The 14,574-nt window shown below is 35.8% G+C and overlaps 1 protein-coding gene across 9 annotated transcripts in view; it reads left to right on the forward strand.

Annotated features, from left to right (window-relative positions):
- Nucleotides 1-14,574, forward strand: part of RGS12 (regulator of G protein signaling 12) — an 89,574-nt gene that overhangs the window by 29,818 nt on the left and 45,182 nt on the right. For 7 of the 9 annotated variants that reach the window (XM_027642650.1, XM_027642651.1, XM_027642652.1 and 4 more), the window contains one exon: nucleotides 13,447-13,468. In XM_027642650.1, coding sequence (XP_027498451.1) covers nucleotides 13,447-13,468 — 22 coding nt within the window. Of the gene's footprint in view, nucleotides 1-2,845; nucleotides 2,993-6,872; nucleotides 7,609-13,446; nucleotides 13,469-14,574 lie in introns of those variants that run through there. The other 2 variants (XM_027642658.1, XM_027642657.1) reach the window with 2 other exon arrangements.

Below are 14,574 nucleotides of genomic sequence, written 5' to 3' on the forward strand. Positions count from 1 at the left end.
GGACACAGGTGAAATCATATCGCATCAACATCTCTGATGCTGTCACATTTGTGGAACTGCAAGGATCAGCCAGGATGAGCAAGTTAAAGTAACCACCTGAAGCTACAGAGGAGTCACATTCCTTAGTTCAGCAACACAAAGTATTGGACTTTGGTTTTGGCTCTGTTCTTTTGGTTCTGGTTTCCTTGAGTAGTGACAAAACAGTCAATGCTCACGCAAGTGGAACTCTTGGCAGGTGGCAGTTTCTCAGGACTGTCTTTCTCCCAAACCTTTGGTACCTTCCTTCAAAATTGGGCTTACTCTCTTTGAACTGAAACTTCCCTCTTCTGGGTCTAATTTGTGAGGCATGTGACATTAAGGCAAAATAATAGCTTACTGCACTGGGGTCTGTTTCTGAAATGCAGAATTATTTTCTGCTTAAGACTGACCCTTGCCTCAGTTTCTTATGTTGCATTTGTTGATTCAAGGACATCTTTTTAAGGCTTCTCTCAAAAAGGTGAGTAGTGGGGTGAAGTTACTGCAGGTAATAAGGACAAGAGCAGTCTCTGAATATGAGAGCAGGCTGCTTTTATAAGACTGAATGACTGGACAACAAAATTGCAGATGAAAATGTATGCAGATAAATGTAAAGCAATGCAAATGAGGCAAAATAGCCCTAGCTTCATATATCAAATGATATATATGTCTCTCAAATTACTGTTTCTTCTCAGAAGTGAGGCCTTTGAATTATAAGGGAGAGTTGCATGGAAACATTACCTCAGTACAGTAGCAATGAAGCAAAATCCTATACTATTAATTTTTAGGGAAGGAATAGATGAGTCCATTGTATACATTTGTGGTTTCTCCATACCCGGTCTCTTTATTTTAAAATGTTCTTACATATTAGAAGAAGAAAAGATTCAGAAAGGTGTAAGAAAGTGCAAAATCATGGGTGGCATAGAAGAAGTAGGTGGAATTGACTGCTCACTCTCTCCTTCGGGACAAGAAGTCGGCACCATTAATTAAAGGTAGCTGGAGCCAGGAGCAAAACAAACAGGAGAACACGATTGTTCACGTAGGAGGTGAGTCGGTCTGTGGGATGCCTCACCACTGAGTGCTGGGGATGCAAGAAATTTGCATGTCCTGGAGGGAACGTGGACAAGTATTTGGAAAAGACAGCCACTGGGGATTATTAAGGAGACAAGCCACGCCAGGTTTCAGGAAATCTGAACTAAAAATACCTGGGGTCTGGGAGGATGTAATCAGGGAGATGTCCTATGTGTTGCCCTGTGCTGCTTGTCGGTAGACTTCTGTATGTGGCCACCACTGGAAACTTAATACTGGGTTTGATAAACCCTGGGTTGGAACTGATTATGTTGACAGACTCGAGGGTGGACATTGCTTCTCCTTGACTGGGGTACTGTGGGAGTACCCTTGGCACAGGAAGCTGCATTATCTTTCACTTGGCGTAGGCTTGTTTGTTTGTAAAGGGCTCGCTGGCTGTGGTATCTCCTGGCGCTGGGTCACTGCCCCAGGTGCCAGGAGCATTCCCTGTTGGTGCTGCAGCTCCCTGTGGGAGAGGGCCCCGGTCGCTTCCCTGCTGAGAGCTGCTGCTGCCAAACAGATCGCCCATGCAGTTCCTGGGTGGGAATGAGGAACTGGGCGACTGGTTTCGTGCCTCTCCACCCCTGCCCTCCCTTGACTGCTCTTCCTGTTACCTGGTATGTCTTCTTGTCATGTCACATGCTAATGAGGGTAAGGAGGGATTTTTTGCCCTGTGAGACCTGGGTAATGTTAGGAAATGAATTAAGGCTTTATTGAATGAACTGCATTGGTATTTCTAGAGTGTAGTCACAGAATACATATGGCACAAATAATAGCACTGTAGCTGTCTGTGAATTGTTTCTCTCTCTGTCTCCATGCTTTAACTGCTGGGATTTTGGCTAGGACTTGGTACCATTTAATGTTCACTGTCCTTATGCATTTATGAGTCCAGTGAAGTTTAAAAGAAAAAGGAAAAAAAAAACCCCTGAGTCACCTGTGGAACTTCTACTAGATGAGCTATTGCTTTTTATTCAGTATTAAATCATGAAAACATTTCGTAAGTACTTCTGATACTTTAAAAAATGCAGTAAAAAGCCCATCCTCTACTTCTGTCTGGACCGAGGAATTGCTGGAGAATGGTATTTAAGGATTACTGTTGGGCATGCATTTCTTTCTGAAAATACACAGATATTGCTGGTCTGTCTGGAGAGTAGGTGTGGTATTGAAAATTATGAGAGTAATGTTTCACTTGGAACATGATCCTTGTAAATGCCAATGCCCTGCTTACTCAAAAGAACACGGAGCATTTTGGTAGGATGAGATAGGTTGCACAATATGCATACATGTGATTGTAATCATACTGAGGCATGTACCTACATGCCAGAAACTGCAAGAAATTTGCTGTGAGTCTTACAAGTTTTAGCAATATTTTTTTAAAAGTATTTTTAGATTATATTTTAAGTATTTTTAGTAGGGATTGATGACCTAGTTCATTCATGTAATAAACTCATCAAAGGGGAATGTATTGAAAAAAGAGAATACTTTGGATGAGAAAATGCTGTTGACTCAGTCCTTAAACAAGTTTGGACAAACCTTTATGACAGAGTCCTGTAGGCCCTTGCTGAATGTATTTTACATTAGCAGATTCCTCAGCAGTGCTTTTGTCTTTACAGAGGCTTTATTGTTGCACAGGACCTGCCTAAACACCGTTTTGAAAGCTGCCTGTTCCTTTTGATGAGAAGATACAGAACCAGTATTTGAGGGCGGAGAATGTGCTGGGGAGGGAGGAGAATGGGAGAGGTGTTGATAGGGCAACAGACAGAGAAGCCTCATTTTTTCACTGGACTCTGGAAGAAGTAAATATGTGTTCAGAAAGAGCGTAATAATAAAGTTGAAGGGGCTGTTTCTTAACAATGAGATATTAGACCATTTATACATGGAGAAAACTTTTACTGATAGTCAAGTGTCTGTAAGTATAAAGTTTTGTTTGTCTAAAGCGAACAGAAAGCAGGAATATGTTTTAATGAGTAGCCTTCCGAGCTAAGAAATCTTGCAGTGAAATATGATAAGTTTGTAAGTATAAGTATTTAAGTTGACTTTTATATATAAGTTCTATTATGAAATTAAGAATATACCATTTTTATAGACATGTTTTAAATCTCTCTTTTGCAGCATCGTATTGCTTTTAAAATGTGGATTGAGTGTATTAGATACACAGATACTTCTCTAAGTTTTTTATAAATCTTTCACTTAATTTTCATTATACTTGCACGTGTTTCCACAAAGCAAGAATGTCTTGTTACAGATAGAAGTTACCTTACATTGTTACAGCTTTTTTAAAAAGTTGTGCTGCTAAAGTTATTTTTCTTCTTCCAGCTGGATTTTTATCCAATAAAACAGAATCCAGATGGTATGAGTTATTAAAATAACTGAAAATAAATGAAAAGTATTTCTAGAATACAAAATTTATGAGGTGTAGAGATTTCAGATTGGTTTTAGTTTCTTTTTTGCTTTGAAAACACATATTTTGCAAGTAAGCATTCTAGTTGTATTATCAAATTTTGAAATTATAACCTTATTCTTTATGTTTATGTAGCTCAGAGTAAAATTGTCTTAAATGCTAAAAGTATGGCAACAAAATTATCATATTTTAAAATTAGGAGAGAAAGAAACACTTGCAAAGCTTAGAAAGATATATATCCATTTTTGCTTAAAATGTAGTAGTTTTCATGTTCAGTTTTACATTGATTTCCTCAAAATCTATGGATTCTTAGAGGCTCCATCTACAGTAGTAGAAAATTCAGAAGTGGCTTAATGTGTTTCAGTGGTCTGTCACTTATATCCTCTTTAATATGTAGTTTAATTTTAGTTTACTGTTGGATTGCAAGTCACCTTCCATCTAGATGTGCAAGTTATGCTGTTTCTGCATGTTTTTATTAGTGGAGAGAATTTATTTGTCTTAAAATCTTGATCAATGAAGGGGGGGAAATAGCAATTATTTACAAACATTTTTGAAAAAGTGTATTTTTTTTATTGTCACTTTACAGTCCGGCACTATACAATTATTACAATATGGCTTTTAAAACGACATACTGTTTTTTTAGAGTGGATTTCTGGATGGCAGATCCCAAACTTCATACTTGGAAATGTGTTCATGAGTTTCAGCAGTGTTGGCAGACAGCAGAGGGCACTCGGAACAGTAGTTTGCATCATTCTCTTTTCTTCCCTGAATTTGCTGTAAGGGAAGTCTTAGTTAGACAAGGCAGCTTGTATTTCAGTTATTTATACATGAACAAATTCCAAGTAGTTTGGCTTGAAAATATTTTTGTTAATATTGCATTGGAATAGGACTTTTATCTTTAAAATTGGTAGAGGGAATCCACAATGTTATAAATGAGAGAATCTTTCCTCTTTTGATCACTAGCACATATGGGGTCTGTTTATTGTTGAGGAGGTGACAAATCATTGACAGAAATATATCCAGGCAGATTACAGAAAATTTGGAGAATTAGGAGAAAAAAACATTTTATTTTATAGCAGAGTTTTCTTAATTTACGTGTAAGCTTTTTTTAATAGTCCTGCTTTTTATTTCAGTAACTAGGGTCAGTGAGCTAAATCATATTCTTAACATATTTTTTCTCTGTCTGTCATGCAAGTAGTTGTTACTTTAATATGACATAAAAAGTCAATACTTAATGAGATTTAAGATTTTTGACAGTGCATTTTGCCAATGTCACATTTACTTTAGGACTGTGTGACGAGGAGCTGGTCCAAGGAATTGCCTCTTTCTAGTTGCCTGGTGGTTTTTGTGTGAGTTTTCTTCTTTTAGGAGTCAGGGTTGTATTAAATCCTATTAATCTTTTGACAAGTTAAAACATATCAAGACTCCCTGTCATTCTGTCTTTCTCTTCAGTTTTTTCTGCTCTGAAAACAAATGTACAAGAGAAAATATGAGCAGGAAGTGGAGGGAGGGTAGAAGAAAAAAACAGATCAACCTTATTTGGGGTCTCTACCCCTTCCCACAGTTTAGCTTCTAAACAGATGGATGTGGGTTTACAAATGTCGTCTTCAGTGTATCTGAATAAGGCTTTTAAAGCTGTTGTACCATATTTTAACACTTTCCATTATTAGCTTAGCAAATTAACATTTCTTGTGCTTTTGACCTTTGACCTTTGAGTTGCCTGCCTGGTTTACAAATATGCTACAGAAAATCACAAGATTTTGTATCTGCAGCTGCTGAAATAACCTGTGAAAATGTAGAGGAATATGAATTTTTTAAAGGGCTTTCAGAGTCACATGACACTTCATAGACATAATCATTAATTGATACTGTCTAATTGGTAGAGTTAATTTTCAGTGTCAGTAGAGTCATTGTATGGAAAAAATGTGGACGTACAATGAAGTAAAAGCAACAATTCTAAGGTCTGTTTAAACTAAGGGATTATTAGGTTTGTAACACCAAGTGTGAGTGCCCAGAATGTGTAAAACATTGCCCACCCACAGTGTTCTGAACAACATTCACGGCAGTTCCTCCAGGGAGCTTCTGGTCTTGCAGCTACATCCCATTGCATGGGGGGTTATTTTTCTCTTACTCGTTCTTCTGGGTAACATCCTCACTTGTTAAAACTCTGCTAGTACTTTTGGTCTTTCTAGGTGATTGCTAGAGGTTTCAGGATAAAGTAAACGCTCAGGATAAAAGTCCTGTTTTGTGTTACCCCAAAGGGATGTTCACAGGGAAGTTCTTCAGGCATTTCTGATCCATTTGTGCTTTTTACTTATCCACTGTAAGGATTATTTTGCACCTGGTCACCTGCATATTTGTAATGGTGTTGCTGTTTGGTTAAGGTATTGATAGTGAAAATACATTCTGCATCCCACTTTGTTCAGTGTCAAACAAAATGTAGTATTTAAACAACTCTGGCATTTTTTCTTTATAAAATTGTACATTCTAATACTTGTCCATACACAGGAAAACTGTTCTTCTGTGCAGGTATCACAGGGCATTTGCTTCTGAAATCCTAAAATAATGGAGGGTGTACTTTGTAAAACACATTTCTTCTTGTCTACCCACCCATTTGTTTCCATTGCATTTTGTCATGGTATTAAATACTTGTAGAACCATTCAAAGCTGCAGTGGTGTGCCTATTCAAACAAGTAATCAATCACAAAATTAAGTTTGGCCATTGCAGAAATTGGCTTATGTCTCTGAAATACTTGTTAAAATATGCTTCCTCCATTTTCACTTGCAATTAACTTAAAATTTCTTCTCTGATCACTCTAAATTAAATTGAGAAGATTAAGTTTTTCTGTTAGCCAAGTTTCTTCATTCTAAATCCAAAAATGGGAAGATGTGCAGACTTTTGCAAGTCAATCATAGCATGAGATATCGAGTGAAGGCTCCTGTTCTTGTCTCATTTTCTTTCTTTTTCAGTTCAGAGCAATATTTACCTTCTTCATAGGGTTGTTTTTATATTAGGGGCTCAGCCTAGGAACTATATGGATGTGGGGTATTCCACATGCTGCACTGAACAAGGGAGAAGGTTCCTCTTTCCTAAACGACTATTAGTAAGTCCACCTGGGGTTTAAGGACATCCCACTAGCATAAAAATGCTCACTAATCATTCCCAGTTTGCAATTCTGGTGTTTATTTTTAGCAGAAAATTGTATTCTGATTGCTTTAAAAATAACGGCAGCGGATGGTTTAGATACGATCACTGTTTATGTGTGGACAGCAGCAAACTTCCTGAAATCCTATGCTTTCCATATAGAGTCTCTTGAAGACACTGCTGTCACAGGCAAGTGAATAGCACTTCCCTCTTACATTACAAGGAGCCTGTTTTGCTCTCTGTTCCTGAGGCACTGTGCACAGAACTCTCTTGACATCAGTTGAGGACAGGCTCAGGTAGTGAGGAAGGAAGGGCAGAATAGCAGTTGGTTTTTGAAAGGAGAATTTTGTCTTTAGTGACAACAGGTTTAATGAAATCTGCCAGGTCTCCTTGTACTGCGGATTTTTATGTGCAATTTAAATTGTTAACCACTGGAAAGTTAAACAGAATGGACCATTTGAGGTCCTACTTTATTCTGGCTTGCATTATGTAAACCTCTGAAAATAGTGGTTTACTATGTAAATGTTTCTGTAACTAATGTTAGGGTGATTAACTAGTGTTTCTCTGAAAACTGTCTTGGAAATCTCTTTTATTGAATACAGGACTATCACAGGATTCAACGTCATTTTATTTTCTTGATTTGTTATAGGAAATGTTTTAAAATACAATCAGCGTGATTTATATAAAACGATCGAGCTTTTCTGGTGAGAGATAATTGAGATCTAATCTGAATCCCTGACGAACCACAGCTTCCTGCATTGGCCTGTTGCTATTGGTAACATAAAGGGAGTAAAATAGAACTTCATACGAAATGCCTTTAAACTTTACTGGCGTGTACAGGCATGGAACAGGGTTGAATTTTTTAGTTTAATCTTTCAGAAGCCGATGTGTTAAGGAAATGCTTTTTCCATATTAAGTGAAGATGAATTTAGGAAGAGTACTGTTAGGAAAAATAACTGCTGTTTCTTACGAAGAGCGGGTAAGTGATATGAATTATATTTAGCTAAAGCAAGGCATCGTTGCAGTGAGAAATTAGTAGAGGCTATTGTTACTGGCAAGAAATTAAAGACTGGTATCAGCTTCAGAATGCTTTTTGCTTAGTCTTTAAGCTTTTTTACTTTAAAGTATTTGAGTTAAAATTCCTTTGTAAATGCAAACATTGGATTTTATTATCAAAATAATCTTACTGTGCCAACTAACACTGAGATTTCTATATGCATTTATGAACTGTGACCAGTATGTATAAAGCTAAAAAATCAGTATGTTTATAATGTGTGCCTAATTTTTAATTCTGTGCAATGTTTTTTGTATATGCTTTCTGTACCATTATATCAATATTATATCTTGATGTAAAACTGTATATGTTTTGTATATATCTTTATCAAAATAATTTTAGGGATGGATTTGGCACTTAAGGCGCGGTGTTTATATGTGATAAGATTGGTTTTCTTTGGGGTAAAAAGTTGAACATTTATTTCTTAAAGGAATTCCAAATGTCACATCATTTATTCTTATGTTGTTTTTATAGATTCAAATATTTGACAAAAATATACTGAACATATTCAGGAAAGTTATTGTACCGTAGTTTTACACTATTTTTTTTTCTTCAGAAGTCTTGCATACAGAATCCTTTTGTATTAACTATTATAAATACAATTTGGTGATAGAGAATTGAAAAGGGAAATTGTGTAATAGTCCTCCTTTAAGTGGCATTCTGAAGGGGCACCCTTCTCAAAGAATTCTAAATCATGAAATAAATTGCAATAATATTTTGAAATGAAGATAAAAACCCCTGTAATATTGCTCTAATTTTTAGGTGAGAAGTACATTTGAGACTGTTTATTAGAAGGAAGATATAGCAATAATTTATAAGTAACATGGTTTTATTTTTTATTTAAAATGTTAGAATAGTATATACTATATTTTGAGACAGGATCATCATTCCAGAGATCATTGGAGTTCATGGTATAAGCAATGCTGTATTTAAAAGGATAAAAATATGTGTATGTAATGTAAATCCTGGAATAATGTGACTGAAGACCTTGGGATCCACTCATAATTCATACCTTGGCAAAAGGATGAGTGCCTTCAGGTGATTTAAGAAGTAGTTTGAACAAAGCTGGATGCAAGCAGACGGTCAGCTGAGTGACAGGCTTTCCCTGAGCTGAGTGACAGAACGTTTGAAAGTTGGCTCTTTGTATTCAGTCTGTAAATACTCAGTGCTTCATCTCTCTTAAAGAACACAACAGGATTTCCAAAGTTATTTTGTATACTGAAATCATATGAGAAAATCAGTTTAGAAGGGTGGTGGAGCTAAGTGTGCTGTTGCAACCTGGAAGACTTAACTAGAGGGGGGCTTTTGTAAAATAGTGTGTGGTATGATACTGTACTGGGTAAGTAACAGATGCTGGAGGCAGCAGTCAGAGAATTCTTTGGATGCTGCAAGATACCTGTATTGGAAGAAAGTGTGATTTAGAAAGGAGACACAAGAGGTCATTTTTAATCCCTTTTATTCTGAATCTTTCTGGGTGCCCGGGAAAGGAATAGATGTTTCTGTTTAGTCTGTGATTTTGTCATTATTAGGTGGTTAGAGTAGGAGAGAGAAATACGTCTTCACTCTCCTTAAGGATTTTTACCCTCTCTATCTCACGAGGAGTGGGAAACAGAGATGTCTTTTTTGACTCAGGAAGGCACTCACTCCCACTCTGATAACAGAGATGATTTCATGTTGCTCCATTTTATTGCTAAGGCCTGGCATTTCCCAGTATGTGTCACCGCTCCCGGTATCCCCATCTTTCCCTTTGTTCTACTCCATTACTTAAGCATAACTTCGACGTGAATGACAAATCTTGGGGTGGAGAGAAAGGACATTTTTGTATTGTGGTTACCTGGGTAGTCTGCACATGTGAATTTATTTTCTTAATATAATATCTGGGATATGGGTAGGGTAATTTTTGGGTTTCTGCATGATGGTGTTATGGCAGAATTTGACAGTCTCTAGTTACTTCCCTGGGACCTGATCTATTTGAAATGGAACGTGTAAGATGGAACTAAGTGGATTTTCTGGATAAGAGTTTCTGTCACCTGAAAGTTGTCATCAGACTAGCTTCATGTAGGGGTTCATGCATTATTCTCCTTTATGCCCTCTTTCCCTTTGTACCCAGTTGTTGGTGCAAGAGACTATGTAATCTGCTTCTATTCTGGAAAAAAAATTATGTACTTACAAAGTAGTTTTCTCCCTGATAATTATTGTAAGCTAAAACTCTTTTAGATTTGCTGCAAGCAGATCATGAACATGACATCAAAAGCCTCCTGGGCCCTTCTGGTTTTTCCACCAAGCAAAGAGAGATGATACAAAGAGAAATTTAACATGTTTTCTCTTATTCAGAACATTATGCTATCAAATGTATGCTGAAGCATTTGCCAGTTTACAGAAACCTAGAGTGTCTTTTATGGTTTATGATAACTGGGAAGCCACTGTTTAGCTTGCTGGCCTTGACACTGAACTTCTCACTTGAACCAGGAATTAAGATCCTGCCGTGAAGTACTGGGGAGAGAATTGCATCCCCGAACTTTGTGTGTGTGTGGGCAGTGTGTGTCTGTATAACAGCAGCTAATCCAGTTAGATGAGCAAGCAGAGTTCCCATGAAGAGATATACTGGAAGACATTCTAGTTTTCCTACATTAGGTTTATTTTTAAAATTTTTGTGATTTGTTACCATCAGATTCCTGGCATATACCATGTGCTTTTTCCTAAACCAATTTGGAAGCAGGGGTAATTTGAAGAACTAATTTCAGGTCTTATTTCAGGTTGTGAAAGATTTGAGAGTTGCATGCAATTAGATTTTATCTCTGGGTGATAGTTCATATATACATTCACAATATATATGTTCTGTCATTTGGAATTAAATGCTTAAATACTTTTAAAAAATCTTCACGTTAGCACTAACTGGCACAAAGTCATCCCTGTCCTTCCTCATCTTTCAGAAATGGCTACCTACATTAACTGTTCAATTTTACAGCTTTCTGATACACATATTTTTCTGTAGGTGGTTCTTAATATGTATGTAATGTTAAATTTCATCAAATGATCAAACTTGGTTTGTGTAGTAGATCAAATTTTGTCCTGAAGAGCCTCCAGTGGTGGTAAACATAAGTGCTGAAGAATGAAAAACAGCCCCCAACATATAGTGTATTTTTAAAATGAGATCATCATAGTATTTAAAAAAATCTGGTCTTGCAACTTATACCTTTAGACAAATCTAGACAAGTTTCAGCTGAACAGTTTAGAAGAGAAACTTCTTTGTCTAAATGTGCCGTATGCTATTTCTGAAAGGTTTATATTGAGATTTCTAAATACTCACAAATGTGAACATATTACTGTGAGTTCTTACACAATAATTACAAGTTTAAGTTTCGAACTGGTTTTATTGAATTAGGTGGTTTTAGTTCAGTTACAGAGATGAATTTAAAGAAACGTTATTAAAATAAATTTTTTTCTATGATCTCTAGAAGTAAGTGGATAATGCTTGGAACATGATAGGCATATTTAGTGACACTGTAATGTAAAATATAGTTTCTCCTACAGGTACTTCTTTAAAAATGTTTAAACATAGTAATTACTAAGGCCTTGCTTGGGGAGATTTTAAGATGTTGATACATGTAATGTAACACGCATTAGCCAAAGCATTTAAAATAATCACACAAAACCAACCCAAAAAAGGTGTGTAGAAAGTTCACTGCATTAACTTATGGTAAAGGGTTTGAGGTAAAACTGTATTTCATTGTCAATTAATGACTGAGCTTTTCTATGAAATTACCCCAATTTACAATTGTAAAATAATATTTTACAATTGTTAACTTCCCAGTTTTTGCCAAAAGTACTGTATTCTTTTTCCTATCATGAGAATCCTATTAATTTTACTTCATACCTTTCAAAAAAATGAAGGTTTTTGCTGTTTGAATCCAGATTCATGCAAGCTGCCAAAGTAAATGACCATTCCTAAAACATATATAGTTTGAAAGTACTTTTATTTTTTTATGTCTAATGTGTAAACTGATACTATTACTTTACTTTGAGTCATCCTTTTCTTCATTCTTTGAGAAATGACATTGAAGTAGTTTGTTCATTAGCTGTACTCTGTACAGTGATGTGACTAAGAAATTAGAAGCAATCATATTTATAAACCAGATTTCAGTAATGTAAATTAAATTTTCTTAATTACAAACATGAATTAAGTTACGGCCTCTGAATGCATAATATGCTTGCTAGACTTATGTGCAAAACAGAAGTAGAAGAGATGTCCTAAGCCTCACTGAAGAACTGTAACTAAAACAGAACTACTTTTTTTCATGCCTGAAACAAAGCTATTAAAGTGAGATGCCTAGATACACTTTTGATTATATTATTATGCTTCACAGATCCAGAAGCCTTTATTTTTGTGTGGGTAAGCAAGAGGTGCCATAATTTTTTGGATCTTTTTCATGAGAGGTGTATTTGTGTTTATCTGAAGTAGAACCAGAGGAATGATGTCAATAGAGACGAGTTCAGACTTTGAAAGTTCCAGCACAATTGTGTCAAAGACCAGATCAGATCCTCTCCTGGAGAGGTGGGTGCTGAGGCCACAGCAGTTTATAACAAGGGATGTTCTTCAGATAGTGTTAACAACATGTGAGATCCTGCAGTGAAATAGTGGAAGGAGAATAATTAGTCTTTTAAGGATTACCGAAGGATTTGTGGATTTTTAAGAGTGGGAATGTTTCTTCCCAAGGCTAGAAACCACAGACAAACTATGAAGAGATAGATGTTTGCTTGAGTTGTGTGTATATATATGCATCTGCTGTTTTTCTTCTGTGTTTTCCATCTTGAAGAAATTGTAGATATTGTAAGGCATTCTTTCCTAGCTTTTTAAAGAACTGTACAAAAGAGAATTTTTTTTTAACTATTTAGAAAGTTACTTAAAGGGACCAAGAAAAGATTCCCCAAACTAAAACAAAAATATTTTTTAATAGTCATTAACGAATCAACACAAACTTAAATCTAAAAATCATCTGTCCTCCAGACTTCACTCAGCTGAGTGTCAAGGTGCAAGCATTTGAGTACATGTTTGAGAAATGTTCACTACTTGGATTTAGAGAGGTGTTAGCTGCCTTGAGATAATTTATGATCAAAGGTGAGAAGTTTAGGGTATTTAAGCACCTAAACTTCCAATGTTTCACTAGAAGACTGATTATCCTTGAAAATGTACAATACTGGTAGAGATGGTGACGAGTTCTTACCTCTAGGTTATTGAAAACACTTTGAACAAGCTTTTCTCTCTGTAGCAGTCAGAATTGATGGACAGGGGAAGTTTTCAGAGTAATCTGAAATATGACAGAATACTAAATTTTAATTTTAATTTGGCGTATCTCCAGATGTTGCAGCAAAATATAATATATGAGGTGTTGTTTCCATTTCAGGTCTTTGCAGGTCAGTTTTAGGTATCTATTTTGTCACATGTACCAACCAATTGTCTCTGCTTATCTAAGAAGGACTTTTGCAAGCAGTGTAGCTACCACAGCAGGAAGTACTGTAAATACTAGTGGGTTCAAATTCCTGGACAGTAGGGGTTAAAAGGCCTGGGGTGAATTTCATTGTGGGGAGGAATCACCTGTGAGAAAGCAACAGCTGGTTTCTTTAGATTTTCCTCGCTAATGCTATCTGTTATTAATAAGGTGATAAAATTAGCCAACACTTCAAATATTATGTGAAGCTCAAAGATTTCTAATACTTGCCATGAAACTTAAGTAATACTTCTTTTTCTCTTTCTTATTGCAGTCAGCAACTGTTTCTGATGGAGGTAAGCTGAAGCTTGTTTTTACTTTTATAATGAAAAATAATCAATTTTCCACATTAGGCAACATAATATGTGGTAAATAATGTGATATATTACAAAATGTAAGTCCAAAGTGGCACAGAACTCTGTGACTGCTTTGGGAGCTGTGCCAGTGAAAATATTGCAGGATTGTGTTCACATGGTTTCACTGGTTTATTTGCATAATATTTTTATGGCACATTTATATATGCACGTTTTTATTATAACTAGGCTTCTTTATTCATAATAATAAAGAGGCAGAGCTGGTAGAGTTTTTCGTAATTCGATGTTAGATAAAATCTCATTCTCTGTTTTATTGTCCTTTATATTCCTTGTGTGCTTTTGAAGAGATGTTCTAGCTTCTAAGTTGTAAGCTATGTTGGTACATTTGTTGATGTTGATGTTGAAATTTCTTAACTGTGATGCATTTTGAGAAGGGGTAAGTAATTTGATATTTGTAAAATCCCAGCATGGAGCTTTTGCACTTCTGGAATACTTCTAAGTAAACTCTTCTTAATTCTACCTAAGCTTGTTTGTTTTAATTTTAACATGCCTTTAATGTTCTAAAGGATGTCCACTCTTTGTTAAACGTTAGAAGATGATTTCTCTGAAGCTTTGAAGTTAATTGAAACAGTTTAAGTATGCTTCCTTAATGGAATAAAGAAATTTGTATAGTTTAGAGTATACAGGAGATGACTTTTCTCCTTGTCTTTTTTGGCAGGAATTGGTTCACTCCATCCTGCAGAGAAACTCACTTACATGCATATTATTACATTTGCTATTCTTTGACAACTGTACAAGACAATTTTATTAAATAAAGGGGGCAGAAGGGAACAAACTGTGTTGCTCTAACAGTGAAAATTGTTGCTCTAAGCGAAACTGCAGAAATATTTTGAATAGTAAGGATAATTTTTTTATATTATATGCAAATGTAAATGCAAAATTAGCAATACTATTCACAAAATTCATCATGTCCTAATTTCTGATTCCTTGCAAGACTAAAAGTACACTTGTGAGAAACATTACTGTTTTGGTTCTTTTGCCAGAGCCATTTTCCAGTGGTTGGCTGACTTTGTCACGTATTTTCCTTC

Source organism: Corapipo altera, unplaced genomic scaffold (assembly GCF_003945725.1).
Source record: "Corapipo altera isolate COAL_440 unplaced genomic scaffold, ASM394572v1 22, whole genome shotgun sequence".
Lineage (NCBI taxonomy): Eukaryota > Metazoa > Chordata > Aves > Passeriformes > Pipridae > Corapipo > Corapipo altera.